This window comes from Miscanthus floridulus, chromosome 19 (genome assembly GCF_019320115.1).
Source record: "Miscanthus floridulus cultivar M001 chromosome 19, ASM1932011v1, whole genome shotgun sequence".
Lineage (NCBI taxonomy): Eukaryota > Viridiplantae > Streptophyta > Magnoliopsida > Poales > Poaceae > Miscanthus > Miscanthus floridulus.
Window position 1 is genome coordinate 117,825,984 of NC_089598.1, and position 15,558 is coordinate 117,841,541.

General features: G+C 48.2%; 1 protein-coding gene and 1 long non-coding RNA gene across 6 annotated transcripts; one reads left to right on the plus strand and one right to left on the minus strand.

Moving 5' to 3' along the window:
• The first annotated feature begins 2,779 nt into the window (after positions 1–2,779).
• On the plus strand, positions 2,780–6,124 carry LOC136525329 (uncharacterized). 4 transcript variants are annotated; one of them, XR_010776491.1, is made up of 5 exons: positions 2,780–3,185; positions 3,492–4,158; positions 4,303–4,343; positions 4,439–4,567; positions 5,536–6,124. It is a non-coding gene; the product is annotated as an uncharacterized lncRNA (long non-coding RNA). The 4 variants fall into 4 exon arrangements; XR_010776490.1 differs by having other exon boundaries at positions 2,780–4,158; XR_010776492.1 differs by having other exon boundaries at positions 2,780–3,581.
• Positions 6,125–6,539: 415 nt separating this feature from the next.
• Positions 6,540–12,657, minus strand: LOC136525328 (probable allantoate deiminase). 2 transcript variants are annotated; one of them, XM_066518330.1, is made up of 12 exons: positions 12,450–12,657; positions 12,253–12,341; positions 11,463–11,566; positions 11,303–11,387; positions 11,076–11,192; positions 8,910–9,019; positions 8,719–8,824; positions 8,526–8,612; positions 7,433–7,672; positions 7,207–7,332; positions 6,920–7,090; positions 6,540–6,823 (listed from the first exon to the last, which is right to left on the minus strand). In XM_066518330.1, exons 1-12 carry the CDS (start codon positions 12,562–12,564, stop codon positions 6,647–6,649), a joined length of 1,527 nt encoding a protein of 508 aa, XP_066374427.1. In that variant the 5' UTR covers positions 12,565–12,657; the 3' UTR covers positions 6,540–6,646. The 2 variants fall into 2 exon arrangements, with proteins under 2 accessions (XP_066374427.1, XP_066374428.1); XM_066518331.1 differs by lacking the exon at positions 12,253–12,341 and having other exon boundaries at positions 12,450–12,560.
• Positions 12,658–15,558: the final 2,901 nt, after the last annotated feature.

Here is a 15,558-nt window from a genome sequence, read left to right on the forward strand (position 1 = left end):
ATGACCAGATGCACCGCTAAGTCGACCTGACTCACGCCCACACCGAGTCTGGTCACTTCCAGAAACTACTCCGAGAGGTATTTTTAGGACCAGACGCGTCAGGTCAATGGTGACCAGATGCGCCGCAACGTCCACTCCTTTCTTCTTTAATAAAACACTTGCGTCACCGTACGTCAGCATTGTTTGGACTCACCCTCACCATGTCCAGTCACAAGACCGATAATGCACCTTACTGCACAACTGACCGAACGTGCAGGTCTAGGGTCCGGTCCTGTGTCCAGTAATCTCCAGTGACCTTCTCGACTTCACCAACTTCACCATCCTTGCTCAAATATGCTAACCACCAAGTGTATCACCTTATGCACGTGTGTTAGCATGTTTTCACAAATATTTTCAAGGGTGTTAGCACTCACTAGAATCTAAATGCATATGCAATGAACTAGAACATTTAGTGGCACTTTGATAACCGCATTTTGATACGAGTTTCACCCCTCTTAATAATACGGCTATATATCCTAAATATGATCACACTCGCTAAGTGTCTTGATCACCAAAACAAAATGGCCCTATGGATATCACCTTTGCCTTGAGCCTATTTTTGTTTTTCTCTTTCTTCTTTTCCAAGTCCAAAGCACTTGATCATCACCATGGCCTCCACTATCATCTTGATCATCATCATTTGCTCCACCACTTGGAATGTGCTACCCTATCTCATATTCACTTAGAGCAAATGGGTTATCACCTAGGGTTTTATTTATTCACCAAAATCAAACTAGAGCTTTCAAAGATAACGAAACAAGGCAACAGGCTAGTTAAAGTAGCGAGGAGCAATAGGCCCAGCTGTTATAGATCAAGTCTCATGGGCCAAGCCCATTAGTAACTGTAACCCCCCTTATATATATGAGGGAGACACTTAATGAGAAGGCAAGCAAGTTTAGGGTTAATCCCTCTTGTTCCCTCTCCCTCTCTTCTCCCTCTCTGCCGCCGCCTTCTCTCTCCTTCTCCTCCAGCGTTGCCTCCCTCTTCTCACTCTCCAATGTCGCTCCTAACAGCCCCCTGCCAACCTCCATCGCCAGCAACACCAGCCGGCCACAGCCAATCAGGCTAAGGCTCAGCCAGCCAGCCGCCGCCCTCCAGCGCCACCGACCAGCCAGCCCTAGCTGGGCGCCCAGCCACCTGATCGGCCTCAGTCGATCTTGTCAGCCGCACAACGATCAAGTGACTGATAGCGAGGCATTGCAAGCACTTGTGGACCTCCGGTTTAATGAAAGTACCTAGATAGATGGCTAGAGGGAGATGAATAGCCTATAAAAATTTCACTATAAAATCACAAGACTAGAGCAAGTGGTTAGAACACAATATGTTCCTAATAGCCACTACTAGCACTAGCTCTAGTTCAATCAAGCAAGCCCCTACACAATTCTAGTAGCAATTGGTTGGTTTCTATCCTAAATTACTTCACCACACAAGACCTACTAGCTAATTAAACTAACCACACTAGAGAACTAAACTAGAGAGCTACTACTAACAAGAACAACAAACTACTCTAGTGAGCTACAACTAGAAAGCTAAAAAGCAACAAGCACGACACATGCAAAGTATGGATGTAAGTACAAGAGTTGAGCTTATACTGAACCAAGCAAGAGAGATGAACACGACGGTTTTTCTCCGGAGGTTCAGTTTGCTTGCCGACAACTTAATCCCCATTGCTCAAGGTGAGTAATTCACGCGTTAACTAGTGTTACAAGATAGAATCCCCAGCTTAGCTGTTGCAAGAATCAATCCCAAGAGCACTTCAACTAGCCACGAGCAATCCAATAGAGTATCCCTTTGCACTCCATGAGGTAGGTTCAAAACCTCTCACAAATCAATCGAGTGGAGGCGAAGCAATCACCAACTCCCCTCAACAATCATCGAAGCTTCAAGCCGTCTAGGTGATGACAACCATCAAGAGTAACAAGAATACTCAAGCTTCAACAATGAAGTAGTGCCACAAGATACAACTCTCAAATGCCATACACTACAGGCTATCCAATCTCACAAATGTGTTTGCAAGAGATAGAGTGAGGAGGTTTTCTCAGCTCTAGAGGGATGTATGGAGTTCAACAAATGTCCAAGAGAACCCTCGGAACCGAGCACATACCTATTTTATAGGAGAGGGAACAAAACTAGCCCTCCTCACCTTAGATGTCTACGACCTTGGAGGTCCAACCACAAGGCCAATGGTCACCTGGCTAGGACCCCAACGGCTATATTTACAAATGTCATTAGTTTGGTGATTAGCGAATTGATCCGGTGCCTAAACTACCACACTAATCCGGTGGTACGCTGAGAGGTTCGAAACCTTAAAATTAGCCACCGAATTAGTCCGGTGCTAAGCACCAGATTATGTGTTAACGCATTTTTCAAACACAGAGAACTTGCGCACTCAGCTGAATCAGGCAATATATTTTTATAATATAAATCGGATACAAATCTAACATATACCTTTATGGCCTCGTTCGCTGGTCTAAAACTTAGCTGAAACTGGTTGAAAAATACTGTTTCGACTGAATTATTGTGAGAGAAAAACACTGTTTTGGCTGAAAAAAAAAATCGAACAAGCCAAATATGAGGTAAGCCGAACACGAACGTGTGTATACACCATTTATTACTGCTTCCTCGCGCGGCCACGTCACCAACAATTCCTTGCCGTCTGATTGCCTATCTACGTCGTCGATGCACCTAGCCTGCACTGCCCCACGGATGCTTCTACACCTCTCCAGGGATCGCACTCGCACGTACCTTTCCAAGGGAACCCCGCCACATGCGCCGTCGCCTCCTGCACGCGTCCCCCACCCGCCGCCGCTCCCATCGCCCGCCTCCCTCTTCCACTGCTCCCCCCTCTGCGCTGCACCCAACGCCGCGCACGCCGCCGGCCCTGCCGCCCAAAGCCGCACCGCCGGGGAAGGCCCAACCTCCATGCACGGCGACTTCTTCTGACTTCTGTCCAACCTGCTCCTCCGCCCTACCTTCGTCCGGCTCGACGTCCGCACACCAACAACCCCGGCCTCTTCGGCGACCACCTTAGCTGCGCACTCGGCTCCTCCCGCCGCCAGTTCAGCACGCCGCTGCACCAGCCATCCAGGGCAGTCGGAGGTCCACATCAACGACGCCCACCATGTGTTCACTGAAATACCTTCAAGGTTACATATTTTACAAGTTCTGCTTTCTTGAGGATTTTCCAGTTTAATTGAGATGGATCTGACTGTTTCCTTGCATCTGAGTACGAACTACATTGAGAGCTTCAATTATTAGGCGTTACTGAATCCGAGTATTCCATTTTTTCCCCAAAGATTCATGTTCAGAACCCATATGTTAGGTTTCTTTTCCTCCACTGTTCAAATGGGATTTACCATATTTCATCACTGCTTAGTTCTATAAATTGTTGATTCTGTGATACTGCAGCATCTCTCTCTATCTCCAAAAATTTGTGTGGCTTCCTATGCTAGGGTTATGATTATGATTGGGAGCCCATCACCATGTTGCTTACCATTACCAACCATCCCTGTGCTTCACAAGGGTTTCATGTGCTTACAAATGTGAGTGATGATTTCTTAATGTTTGCTTCCCTCCGAGATTTGTTGAACAAATATACCAATACCTGTTGTTAGTTTCCTGCAAGATTTGACCCTAAAATTATCCATGACCTGTATTTTTTTGTTCTACCAATTTGTTGTGTCCTACACCAAAGCCCCAGTGAGTTTAACTGGTATATATATAGAGCTCATAGATTTCCTATTATTGTGCAACTGGGGGAAATCATGTGTTGTCATTTTTGTTCTACAAACTCATTTTTGAGGAAAGGCTATTTGTGTGTGTCGTCCAAAACATATATGTTTTTTAAAAGAAAACATAGATGTTAGTTCTCCAGTAGCCAATAGTTTACCTTTTTTAAGTGTCCCTGTCAGACCTATTGGTTTTGTTCGCTACTGCAGTGCAATTTTATTTCCTACTATACAGGACCTATAAGGCAAAGTTTGTTGACCAGGAAAAAAACATGCTCCGCTTGATTGCGAAATTGAATTTGGGAATTGTAAAGTGTCCCCTGTCAGACCTATTGGTTTTGTTCGTTACTGCAATACAATTTTATTTCCTACTATAGAAGAGACCTATAAGGTAAAGTTTCTTCACCGGGAAAAAAACATGCTCCGTTTGATTGCTAAATTGAATTTGGGAATTCTTCTCTTTACACAAAAAAGCAAACACCCTACCCATACACTATATACCTTCGCTTATTTGGTACTTGGTACTATTTTTCAGACAATTCTGATAAAAGTGATGCCGGAGATGATATTCCAAAGGTAACCTGTTGTCGCTCATTTCTACATTGGCTTCAATGAAAATGATTTTTTCCCCCCAAGATGTTCACTTTGTACATTTGATTCAAATATGTCAGCCACACACCAGAGAGTGTGCCCAGAGAGTGTGCTTTTTAAGTGCACAAATAGACATGGTTACCTCAAACGTAACTTCTAACGCCCACAAGCTAGCAACGGATTGCCGATGAGGGCAACAGGGAATAAAGGTAATCCTGCGACGGTTTCTGTACATTGATCTTGCCAGTTCCTAATTCAAACACAGTCACAATTTTAGCTTTGTTAGAGTGTGCATTCCGATTCAGCATATTGAAAAGCTTAGGATTGATAATGTCTCTACCTAATGGAACCTGTTTCGATATGTATTTCTCCTACATTTGTGTAATCTGAAATGCCACTGTGGCTTAAGGGACAGTTTCGAACCTGAACCAAAACACAAACAAAGATGACCCATTACAGGGATAGAGGTTCCCACCACGAATTTTCCTCGTCTATGTCTGCATAATTGTACGCAGAGACTAACAAGCTTATATAGTCTGAAGACAATATTCAGCATATTGAAAAGCTTAGGATTGATACTGTCTCTACCTAATGAAACCTGTTTCGATATGTATTTCTCCTACATTTGCGTAATCTGGTATGCCACTGTGGGTTAAGGGACAGTTTCGAACCCCAACCAAAACACAAACAAAGATGACCCATTACAGGGATAGAGGTTCCCACCACGAATTTTCCTCATCTATGTCTGCATAGGTTACTGTACGCAGAGACTAACAAGCTTATATAGTCTGAAGACAATAGACCATGCACGCAAAATGACAATGTGTTTAGTTCTCTGAATATACTTCAAAAGCTGCAAATATTGTCAGCTTAGACACACATATATATAAGGGTGTACCCAGTGCAGAGAGCTCCCGCTCTGTGCGGGGTCTGGGGAAGAGTGTTAGTGGCAAGCCTTACCCTCGCCTGTGCAATGCAAGGAGATCGCGACTAGAACCCGGGACCTTCCGGTCACAGGCGGTAAGACTCTACCGCTTGCACTAGGCCCGCCTTTCGTAGACACACATATATGCTCCATTCAAATATTTGGTAATTACTATGATGTCGTCAACTTTACATACAATTGATAAGTTTTGTAACTGATAGTCCAATGGTCTAATTCGAATTTGTTCTGCAGAAAATGCTGCAGGCTCCATTTTATTTATCAAAATTTGAGACATCCTCACCAACGATGGTCGACCAACAGGGGTCTCATTCATAAGGGACATGTCTGCAGAACTCAGGGGGTGTTTGGTTCCAGGGACTAAAGTTTAGTTCGTGTCACATCGAACGTTCGGATGCTAATTAGGAGGACTAAATATGAGCTAATTAAAAAACTAATTACACAGGAGTAGACTAATTTACGAGATGAATCTATTAAGCTTAATTAAGCCATCATTAGCACATATTTACTGTAGCACAACATTATCAAATCATGGATTAAATAGGCTTAAAAAATTCGTCTCGTAAATTAGTCGCAATCTGTGTAATTAGTTATTTTTTTAATCTATATTTAATACTCTATGCATGTGTCCAAACATTCGATGGGACAGGGATTAAAATCTGGACTAAGGAACCAAACACCCCCTCAGTCTGCTTGTTTGCTAAGGGTGTCTTACCCAATACTGACGTGCTCATCCTTCTGCTGATTCACATTTATTAAATCCCAAAGTTACAGGATTTGCGAATTCTAATATGTTCAATATCTTCTTCTGTTTTCATGACCATGCTTATATGTCATACCTCGGCTAGCCCGCGCAGCTGTGCGGGGGTTCCAACTAGTGTTAATACTATTTGTAAACCTATTCAGGTTTGTAATTGATTAAATCTTGGAAAAAATAAGATGTACGTACAGTTTTTGTAACGGAAGAAGTACCGGTGTAAAGGCCGCGCCTCAGCTCCCATGGTAGGGTACTAGGGGCACGCGGGCCTCGCTGCTCTCCTCCAGTCAGCCCAATTCTGTTGCGTGTACCGGGTCTTGGGCCGCGGCTCCCTCTTTCCCACGTCCCAGACTACCAGAGCGCGAGCTACGCCAGACAGCCAGTTTGTCCATTTACGCCTCACACGGTCACACCTCTCCCACTTCCTATGCTACGCTACGGAGTACGGACCTACTCCGCGAAACCCGTGCACGTCTCGACGAAGAGAAGTGTTTTTTATTCCTCAATACAAATGTAACAACAGTCTATGTACAGTTGCAGGCTACAGGCCTACTACACCGACGAAAGAATCGCCACCGGCCGTCACCATCACGACACTGCCACCGCGTTCTGCCCGGCCTCCAGTTCTTCTTCCGACACCGCCAGAACGTTCTGGTCGATGAAGTTGAACAGCGCGAGCCCCGCGGCCCACACGTCGTCGTCCATCACCCACTCCTCCGGCGAGTGGCTGATGCCGCCGCGGCACCGCACGAACAGCATCCCGATCTGCGACCACACACACAATCCGGAGCGTCAGCATGCCGCGCTGAGCTTCACTCTACAGCGCACTAGTCACCAACCGATTATTCGTCGTCTTCTTACCTTGGTGAGCCTGGCCATCGCCATCGCGTCGTGCCCCGCGCCGCTCATCAGCACGGGCGTCTCGCCGGCCGCCCCCACGGTGCGCCCCGGCATCGCCGACACGGTCGACCGCGCCGCGCGCTTCAGCTGGGACGTTAGCTCCGGGTCACAGTGCGTCGCCGCCGCCGAGTGCTGGTGCCAAACGATACAAGGGTCAGAGTACCTCAATTCGGTATCACAAAATCTACACCGGCAGATATCATGAACCATCATGACACGAAGAATGCTGATTCAGTACTCCATCTCACCTTATGCTCGACTTTGCAATCGACCAGTCTGTCGTCGCATTTCTGGAGAACCAGCCTCGAGAAGCTCGTGACGATAGTCTCCCTCACTTGGTCGTCCATCGCGCGGATGTCCACCGTGAAGTTCACCTGTCGCGGGCACGGCTCCAAGGTTCAGTTCAGCTGACTGATCTGAGCCACCGGTTCATCAGCAGGGCCAAGAGAAGAATCATGCATGGCAAAAGCTTACCTGGCCTGGAATCACGTTGCTCGCGCTTGGCCACGTATTCAGCTCGCCGACGGTGCACACCAGGCCGGCCAGGGATTCCTCGGTGAAGCAGCTGCACTCCTCGTCGTAGGTCAGCAACTTGTTGGGCTCTTTGCAGAGGCGCTCCAGAGTCACAACAAGCTCTGCGGCTGCAACCATCGGATCACGGCGCAATTTCATTGGAACTGTGCCAGCATGCCCTTGCGAACCATCTACTATTACCTAGAAAAACAAAAACAAAGCGCTGTAACTACTTTCCTTTTCACTTGAAAGTTGGTATAATATATAGGGGACTTGGAAGCAACCCAGAATTGGCAATCACAGTTGTCGCAAGCAGCTTGAATATTTAAATGTCAATGTTAAACTGAATAATCTTGGTGACAACAATGCCTGTCTTCCTGAACATTAACTTATAATTCGGCTTATTCAACTTCTTTTTTCAGTCGGAACAGTATTTTTCTCTCACAACAATTCAGCCGAACAGTGTTTTTCAGCCAATTTCAGCCAAGCGAACGGGGCATTTATTGAATGAGATGGATGTTGACTAATACCCTAGGTGTTTCTCTGATTGATTGTTTATCCATTACATGTATACTTGGTGACAGCAATGTCTGTCTTCCTGAACATTAACTAAGACTGGTTCTTGCATCAAAGATGACACATGACATAGGTGTACCATTTATTGAATGAGATGCATGTTGACTACCCCAGGTGTTTCTCTGATTGATTGTTTATCGATTACATGCATACTTGATTAACTTATATTGACCACTCATACTCTTTTCTAAGAGAACACTCATAACTTTTATCTAAAAAAAGAGAACACCCCTAACTATCTTAAATTATTTGATTGCTTACCTGTTGACTGCTGTACTGTCAATTTATGGTTATCTAATATAGTTGGTACTTCTTTTTTCTCAGACACATATAGTTGGCTCTGATACTGATTGTTTTTTAAGGAAAAAAATGACCATAAGCTAGGGAGCCATGCAGCTAGACCATATTTTAGTTTTTGGTTGATGTAGTTCTTGAATAGCGTTTACTTTCACAAGAATAACAGAGAACTCTGATGCACCTTTAATCGTGTCTGTCCTGCAATTCCTTTTACAACACCAAGTGGATAACGAAGGGCTTCCAGGACAGGGCCTTGCTCCAGGTGTACCTACAATTTTAAAAATTATAAGTATTGTTTTCTGTTTTTTTTATGAAAGTATTGTTTTCTGTATTACCAGGGGACTACATGAAAAAGGCATACAAAGACTTCATACCTCGACATAACTCCCCACAGACTCTGGGTTGTACTTGGCTTGACTAATAGCAGTAGAGGTAGCCTCAAAAGAATTCATTTTCAGAACATCTTGTACTGTAGTACCACTGATGAAATTCAATACAACAAATGAACTGCATCAGAGACAGTTCTGTAAAATAGTTTGGTTGGTTTACACGAAAAAGACAACACCTCTTGTCTGATACTTGTAAAATTGATTCAGGTAGTGTACCAGCTACAGCAGCGCTTCCCAGAAAAGTTGTCTGGAATCTGACGCCCTCCTCATCGCTGAATGCAATGACCTAAGCTTCAACAGCGAAAAATGAGTGCTAGGCTCCGCCATGATGATATTTTCAGATGACGATAATGCAAACTAACTAATGCTGTTTCATAATTTGATATACCCTTCCAGCCATTTTAGCTTAAAGCATTGAATCCACACAGTGAAGAATAAATGATGATTTGATTCAAACCAAAACATGCTGACCTTGATCTATTGATGATGTCAATGCATTTGTTTTGTGTGACTCAAATGCATGACACCACCTGACAGCTTGTGCTTTTTGATTATCAGGATTGCCAGAATAACAAAAGATGAGCCGTGCATAGAAATCTTTTCAAGATCAGTGGGAGGTACGTCGAACTGATTAAAGACACATTATAAAACTAGATTCCTCCTGATTTCTATATAGTATTTCCTGATTATATTCTGATAGTACTGTCGGTGTTTCGAGTTGCCACCAATAAGTAAATTTCTAATATTGCGCGTCTGGCTCGGATGGTGTGCTAAGAGGACACGAGGTTTATACTGGTTCGGACAGAATGTCCCTACGTCCAGTTCATTGCTGTTGCTCGTGTTACCAGCACTGAAAGTTCGTAGTAGGGGTTACAAACGGGCGAGAAAGGGACAGGTCCTAGGTCTTTAATGGAAAGGGTGAACGGGTGCCGAGAGCTCGGTCGTTGCTTGGTGGTATATTCGGGGTTCGATGAGTTGATCGGATTCAAGTCTCCTGTGGTGTGTTGCGATGAGTCCCGATGTCCCCTAATGGGACGTCCTGCTTTCCCTTTTATAGGCTAAGGGAAAGCAGGGGTTACAGCGGAGGGAAAAGAGGAGAATCAGAAGGAGAAGAAGTCCCCCAAGATCGTCGGGTTCTTCTTCTCTTCTATGCGGGTCCCGCCGACCCTATAGACGTCAACAGGGACAGCTTCACGTTGCGGCCCTGTCCGTCACTGGCGCCATGTGCAGGCGTCGTCTGCCGGTCATGGCGCTCCACTCCGTCCTAGCGGACGTTACAGGGGTTAGGCAGAACAACACCGGTACGCCCGACGTTGTTCCTGACATGAACCCCCAGGTATGGCCCGTCGTGGGTTGCGGGCTACATCGAGGCGTGCCAGTCTCTTCCCTGGCGTCAGAGCTTTGACCCAGGCCCATACGCTTGAACTTGGAGTGGCTGACGACGGTATGGGCCTCCGTCGGGCGAGGCGGAGTCCGCAGCCTCAGGGTCGGGTGAGGCGGAGTCCTCCCCCAGAGGCCGGGCGAGGTGGAGCGCAGATCCAGGGGTCGGGCAAGGCGGAGCGCAGACCTAAGGGTCGGACGAGACGAAGCCCGCGGCCTCGGGGTCGGGCGAGGCGGAGTCCTCCCCCAGAGGCGGAACCAGCCCTTAGAGGTCGGGCGGGGCGGAGCCCGCAGCCTCGGTGTCGGGCGAGGCGGAGTCCTCCCCCAGAGGCCGGGCGAGGCGGAGTCCGCAGCCTCGGTGTCGGGCGAGGCGGAGCCCGCTCCAGAGGTCGAGCGATGCGGAGCGCAGACCCAAGGGTCGGGCGAGGCGGAGTCCTCCCCCAGAGGCCGGGCGAGGCGGAGCCCGTAACCTCGGGGTCGAGCGAGGCGGAGTCCTCCCCGAAGGGTCGGGCAAGACGGAGCGCAGACCCAAGGGTCGGTTGGAGCTGTAGTCGCGCTCTTGACTGTTCGGATGTATCAATGTTGATGGTTATTAGCTCCTCTTCGGGTACCTTAGTATTAATCCCCGACAAGTACCTTGCAACTTAGCTATCCAATCAGCATATCAAAGTATAATATATAATTAATTGAGTAAAATATAATAGCCCTACACCTGCTAGTGACAATAAAACAATGTGAAATATTCCGATCAAACATCTAAAAGAGTAGATAGACACAAGACACAAACAAGATCAATGTAGAAGTGTCGGATCTACAGGACGCATGTGGCTCATACTGCCACTTGTAGAGAGTGGGAATAGTATAAGGCCATTCACAAGTTGTGGTGGAGCAAAGAAACACGTTAAGATATGATACGATAGTAACATCAGTACTATACTGGAAACACTAGAGAATTCTCTAACCTCCACTGGTCTCGTTAGCCTCTGGAGTTTCCCAGTAACTTTCAAAACCTTCAGTGCTGAGATTGCACAAATAATACCCAAAGATCCATCATACATCCCAGCATCAACGACAGTATCCTGTTTATGCAAAGGGGAAAAAAAGTATCAGTTAGTGGCTTATTGCTATATTGGGTTGCCATCAGAATACTGAAATAACAGAATAGTAATACAAAGGAAAATAGCCTCACCATATGAGATCCAATCAATAAGGCCTCTTTGGTAGAATTTGTCAGCTCAAATCGACCGTGAATATTCCCCATTTGATCAACCCACCTTCACGTTGAACAGAGATGGGTAAGTTAGTCAAGAGCAAAGGGTGAGAAAAGAACTGCAAGCAAAAACACGTACGTCGTAAGTCCAGCATCTTTCATCCAGCTGATGATGACAGCAGTGGCTCTGATAGAAGCTGGACTCAGAAACGTCCTTTCAAGGTAGCCCTCCCCATCAGATATCTGGTTCGAATCAACGCCGTGTCAAAGACTTGCAGACGCACAGCTCAAATGTTAAACTTGATAACCAAAGAACAAGTTGGAAGAAAACGGGTCAAATCCTCGAAACCATAAATCGCTCGCATCGGGTAATTGAGAATTCAGGTAAGCAACGTGAACATTTAGCCACCTCTATGGCGTAACCGCGTAAGGAACTAAGGTTATCTATCCCAGAAATCAAGGCAGGGATATAATATAGAATCAGAACCCAGTAAAAAGATTGAACACTTGATGGAACTTAATTCGTTACAAGATGAAATACTCATCTTCTCCTGAGGGAAAAAGCAAGTTAAGCATCATCAGCTAATGCTCCCGTTCTTATTAAGTGATATTTACTGTTCCTGTGGTGCAGAATCTTAGGATTCAGAAAAAAAGGCTAAGAGAGGTGCAATCTGGAGCAGAGCTCCCCGAATTAAAATCTTGAGTATTTTGGCCGCAGAAATCTGAATACTGTATTTGCGTGTGTGAGAACATGCAGCCGCTAAACAGAACTTGACTGAACTGCGTCTTATCCGGTTTTCCAAGTAACAAACGGCCCAAAACAACCTAACAAGATTCCGCATCCCGAGCTGGAAAAGCGGATCGCGAGAAGGTGAATATTCGAGGAGCTAGCCAGGAACGAACGAATCGATGGATTGGAGGGGCCTGACCTTGCCCAGCTCCTTGAGCCTCAGCACGGTCTCGTCCCTGAGAATCTCCCGGTACAGGCCGTCTCCTCCTCCCAGCTCCGGCAGCCCATCTAATCAGTTTTTGGCAAAAACCCACCGGTGAGGAAACCCAGCTCCAGAAAAACCGTAAAAGATAACGAAGGAAGCGGGCAGGGGCGACGGAATGATGAAGCACCCACCGGCGGTGGCCGCGACTGGAAGCGAGGTGAGGAGGGCGGCGATGGAGGCGAGGAGGATGTGGAGGGGAGACGGGCGCTGGCGCTGGCGCAGGGGGCGGGAGGAGGAAGGAGCCATTGAATTGAGCCGCGCCGACCGACCGACCGAGGATGTGTGGCGCAGGGGGCTGGTGGCTGGCTGGCTCCTTCCTTCTCCTGCCCACAGGTCACAGCAGTTGTGGACGAGCCGCAAGCTGGATGCTTTTATAAGTGCGCCTGCTTTGGCTGTTGTTGGCTCCTCTGGGCGCCTGACTGTGGGCTCAGTCGCTCACGGTACACATTTTGTGCTAAAACTTTTCTTTTTATGTTAATTGTGCTAACTTGATTCACTGTCGTCGTCGCTGCCACCACAATGTACTCCCTCAGTCCCATAACGAGAAGTGCACTCATCTTGGGACTTGCGCCAACGCCTCCGCTCCTGCTTCCATCCGCGCCATGACTAGGGAAGGAGGAGGCCGCCATAGATGAATTCGTCAAAAAAAAGAAAAGAGCTATCCAAACACCACTTGAGCATGTTTGGATGAGATTCTAAATTCTAGATTTTAGAGATAAAACTAATCTCCGATGTTTCTTGGATCACATACATGGGTGTTAGAATCCTCTAAGATCCTAGGGAGTTTGGATGAGATTCTAGGATTTTAATATTTTTTTTCTATTCGAATTCTTAAAATCCACGTGGACCACAACGCTACCAAAAGTACTGTAATAATAACAGGCGCGGCACTCCTGCCGTTGTGTCATCTGATAACAGGCGCGGCACACCCGCCCGCCCGCCCGCTACCCGGTGCCGTGTGTGTCATCTGATGCTGGCGTCCCATTTGGCAAAGCAAGGCAGCCCGTTGGTCACACGGCCCGTCGTCGTCGCCCCGTCGGGTCCTCTTTGGATACGGGCAGGCAGGCAGGCAGGTGCAGTGCATGCATGCGCACTCACGGGGCAAGACAAGAAAAGGCAAGGACCATGCAAGTCGCAAGTGCGGAAAGGCGTCGGGGCCGGCAGAGAATCTGATGGTTTAAAAACTCTCTCGGCTCTGCTCGCCGACGAGGAATCTGGAATCCAGCGAGGAGCGAGCCACCAAGCAGCCCGCGCAACGAGGTGGCTGGGCCCAGGCCGTCGCTAACCGGCTGACGGGTGGGGCCGGTACGATGGCGCGAAGCAAGAGCCCGCCACTGCACTGCAGTGCCTGCTGACGCTGACGTGCGACGGGCATGGACGTGTTGGAGTTGGATTCCGCCGCTGCTGGTATTGCGCTCTGACGTCTTCCTGCGGCCAAAGTTGAGAGCTCACGTCACGGGCCGGGACCGTGACGCCACACGGCATGGACTGCTTGCACTTGTCACTTGCATGCACGCCTGTTGGATTCCTGGCCGGATACCACCGGCGCTAGCTCTACGCGTGACAACAGACGTGAGCGATCGAGAAAGGGAGGAGGCTGTTTCTCTACGTTTTTTCTCTCTTTTTTTCACGTGGCACTATGCATGCCGTGGCCACACACCTGATCGGGACTGACACTGACGACACGTGGATTTATTAGGCGCTCCACTAAGTAGGAGTACATGTTAGCAGCCTGCCCCTGCCCCTGCCCCTGCCCGTGCCTGAGACGGTTGAGGACGACGCGCCGAAAGCCGAAGAGGAGGCTGCTCGGGCCAAGAGACTGCGCCGGTCCAGTACAAGGATTGTTGGCCCAATGTGGCATACCTAGTAAATGTATTAAGTAGCAGCAAGAAGAGAAGGGAGGGTATGGAGGATAAACCCAAAACAAAACTTTGCTTCTGAGAAAATCCGGCCATCACGCCGTTCCCTGCTTGTTCTTGCCGTTCTTCCTTCCAGTACTTTCTCTTTCCAGTAATTTACCCTTACAATTGGTATCAGATTTCTGTTCGAGTCCTGGCCTCCGATCCCCCTCATACCCACTTTACCCGTCTGCAACGCTCTCTGGGAACCATGGAGCCGAATCTCAAGTTGGTCCTGGAGGAGATCCAGAAGTCGAAGGAGGAGTTCGGGCGTCGTTTCGACGAGCACAACGAGCAGTGGCGCTTCGCCGATCTCGAGCTTAGCCGCTCCGCCCGCGACGCCGCCGTCGACAAACGCCTCGACTCCATCGAGCTCGCTGGCGCCGACACGGCGTACACCATCAGCCATCGCGTTGCCGATTTGGAGTCCCTCCGCATCGATCCCCTCCAAAGACGAGCGCGACGACCGCGTCACAGCCCTCGAGGTGGCCGCCACGGACCTCGGTACTTGGCGCCCGGAGATGGAGGCGCTCGTCGACGACCTGCGACTCGAGATGTAGAAGCTCTCCCAAGGTCGCGACTCTAAGGTGTTCGACGTTTTGCCTCAATGGCCTACCGTCGTCGCCTCTTCTTCCTCTGCGCCCAGCGGGCACGACGATGCATCGTCTCACCGGGATGGTGGGTTCAGGACCGGGGCGGTCTGGACTCACGTCCCAGTCATGGGTAAGCAATCAGATCCTCCTCCTCCTCCTCTTCATCTGCACTCGACACCACAGCTTCCACACCGGCCACCTGCTCCATCGTACCCTTCTCCGCACCTTCCTCCGCATCTGCACCCTTCTCCGCATCAACCGCGTCCACCTCCGCTCTACATACCTGCTCATCCCCCACTTTCGACTCCTCGCCACCCAACTCCTCATGACACCAATGACCTGCAACACCCAACTAGACGCCTCCCTAAACTTCCATTTTCTAAGTTCGATGGTGAAAACACACACCTCTGGCGCTCTCGCTGTGAACGATACTTCACCATGTACGCCGTAGATCCCTCCCTTTGGGTTAGCGTCGCCACCATGTATGTGGAAGGTGCCACTGCAGGCTGGTATGAATCCATCGAAAACACTCCAGCTACTGCCAGTTGGACATCCTTCTGTCAAGCCTTGCACAATCGATTTGATCGTGACCAGAAGGAAGCCTTAATTCGCCAATTGTTCCATATCAAACAAACTTCTACGGTGTCGGATTATGTCGAGCGTTTCTCTGTCTTAATCGATCGCCTCAAATCCTATTCTGCTTCTACTCATCCCCTGTTTTATACCATGAGATTTATCGATGGCCTTCG

Coding starts and splice junctions, on each gene's coding strand:
- LOC136525328 (XM_066518330.1), bottom strand. CDS start 12,564: ATGGCTCCTTCCTCCTCCCGCCCCCTGCGCCAGCGCCAGCGCCCGTCT. Junction 11,388..11,462: donor AAAGATGCTGGACTTACGAC/GTACGTGTTTTT, acceptor TTCAACGTGAAG/GTGGGTTGATCAAATGGGGA. Junction 7,333..7,432: donor GCAACGTGATTCCAGGCCAG/GTAAGCTTTTGC, acceptor TGCCCGCGACAG/GTGAACTTCACGGTGGACAT.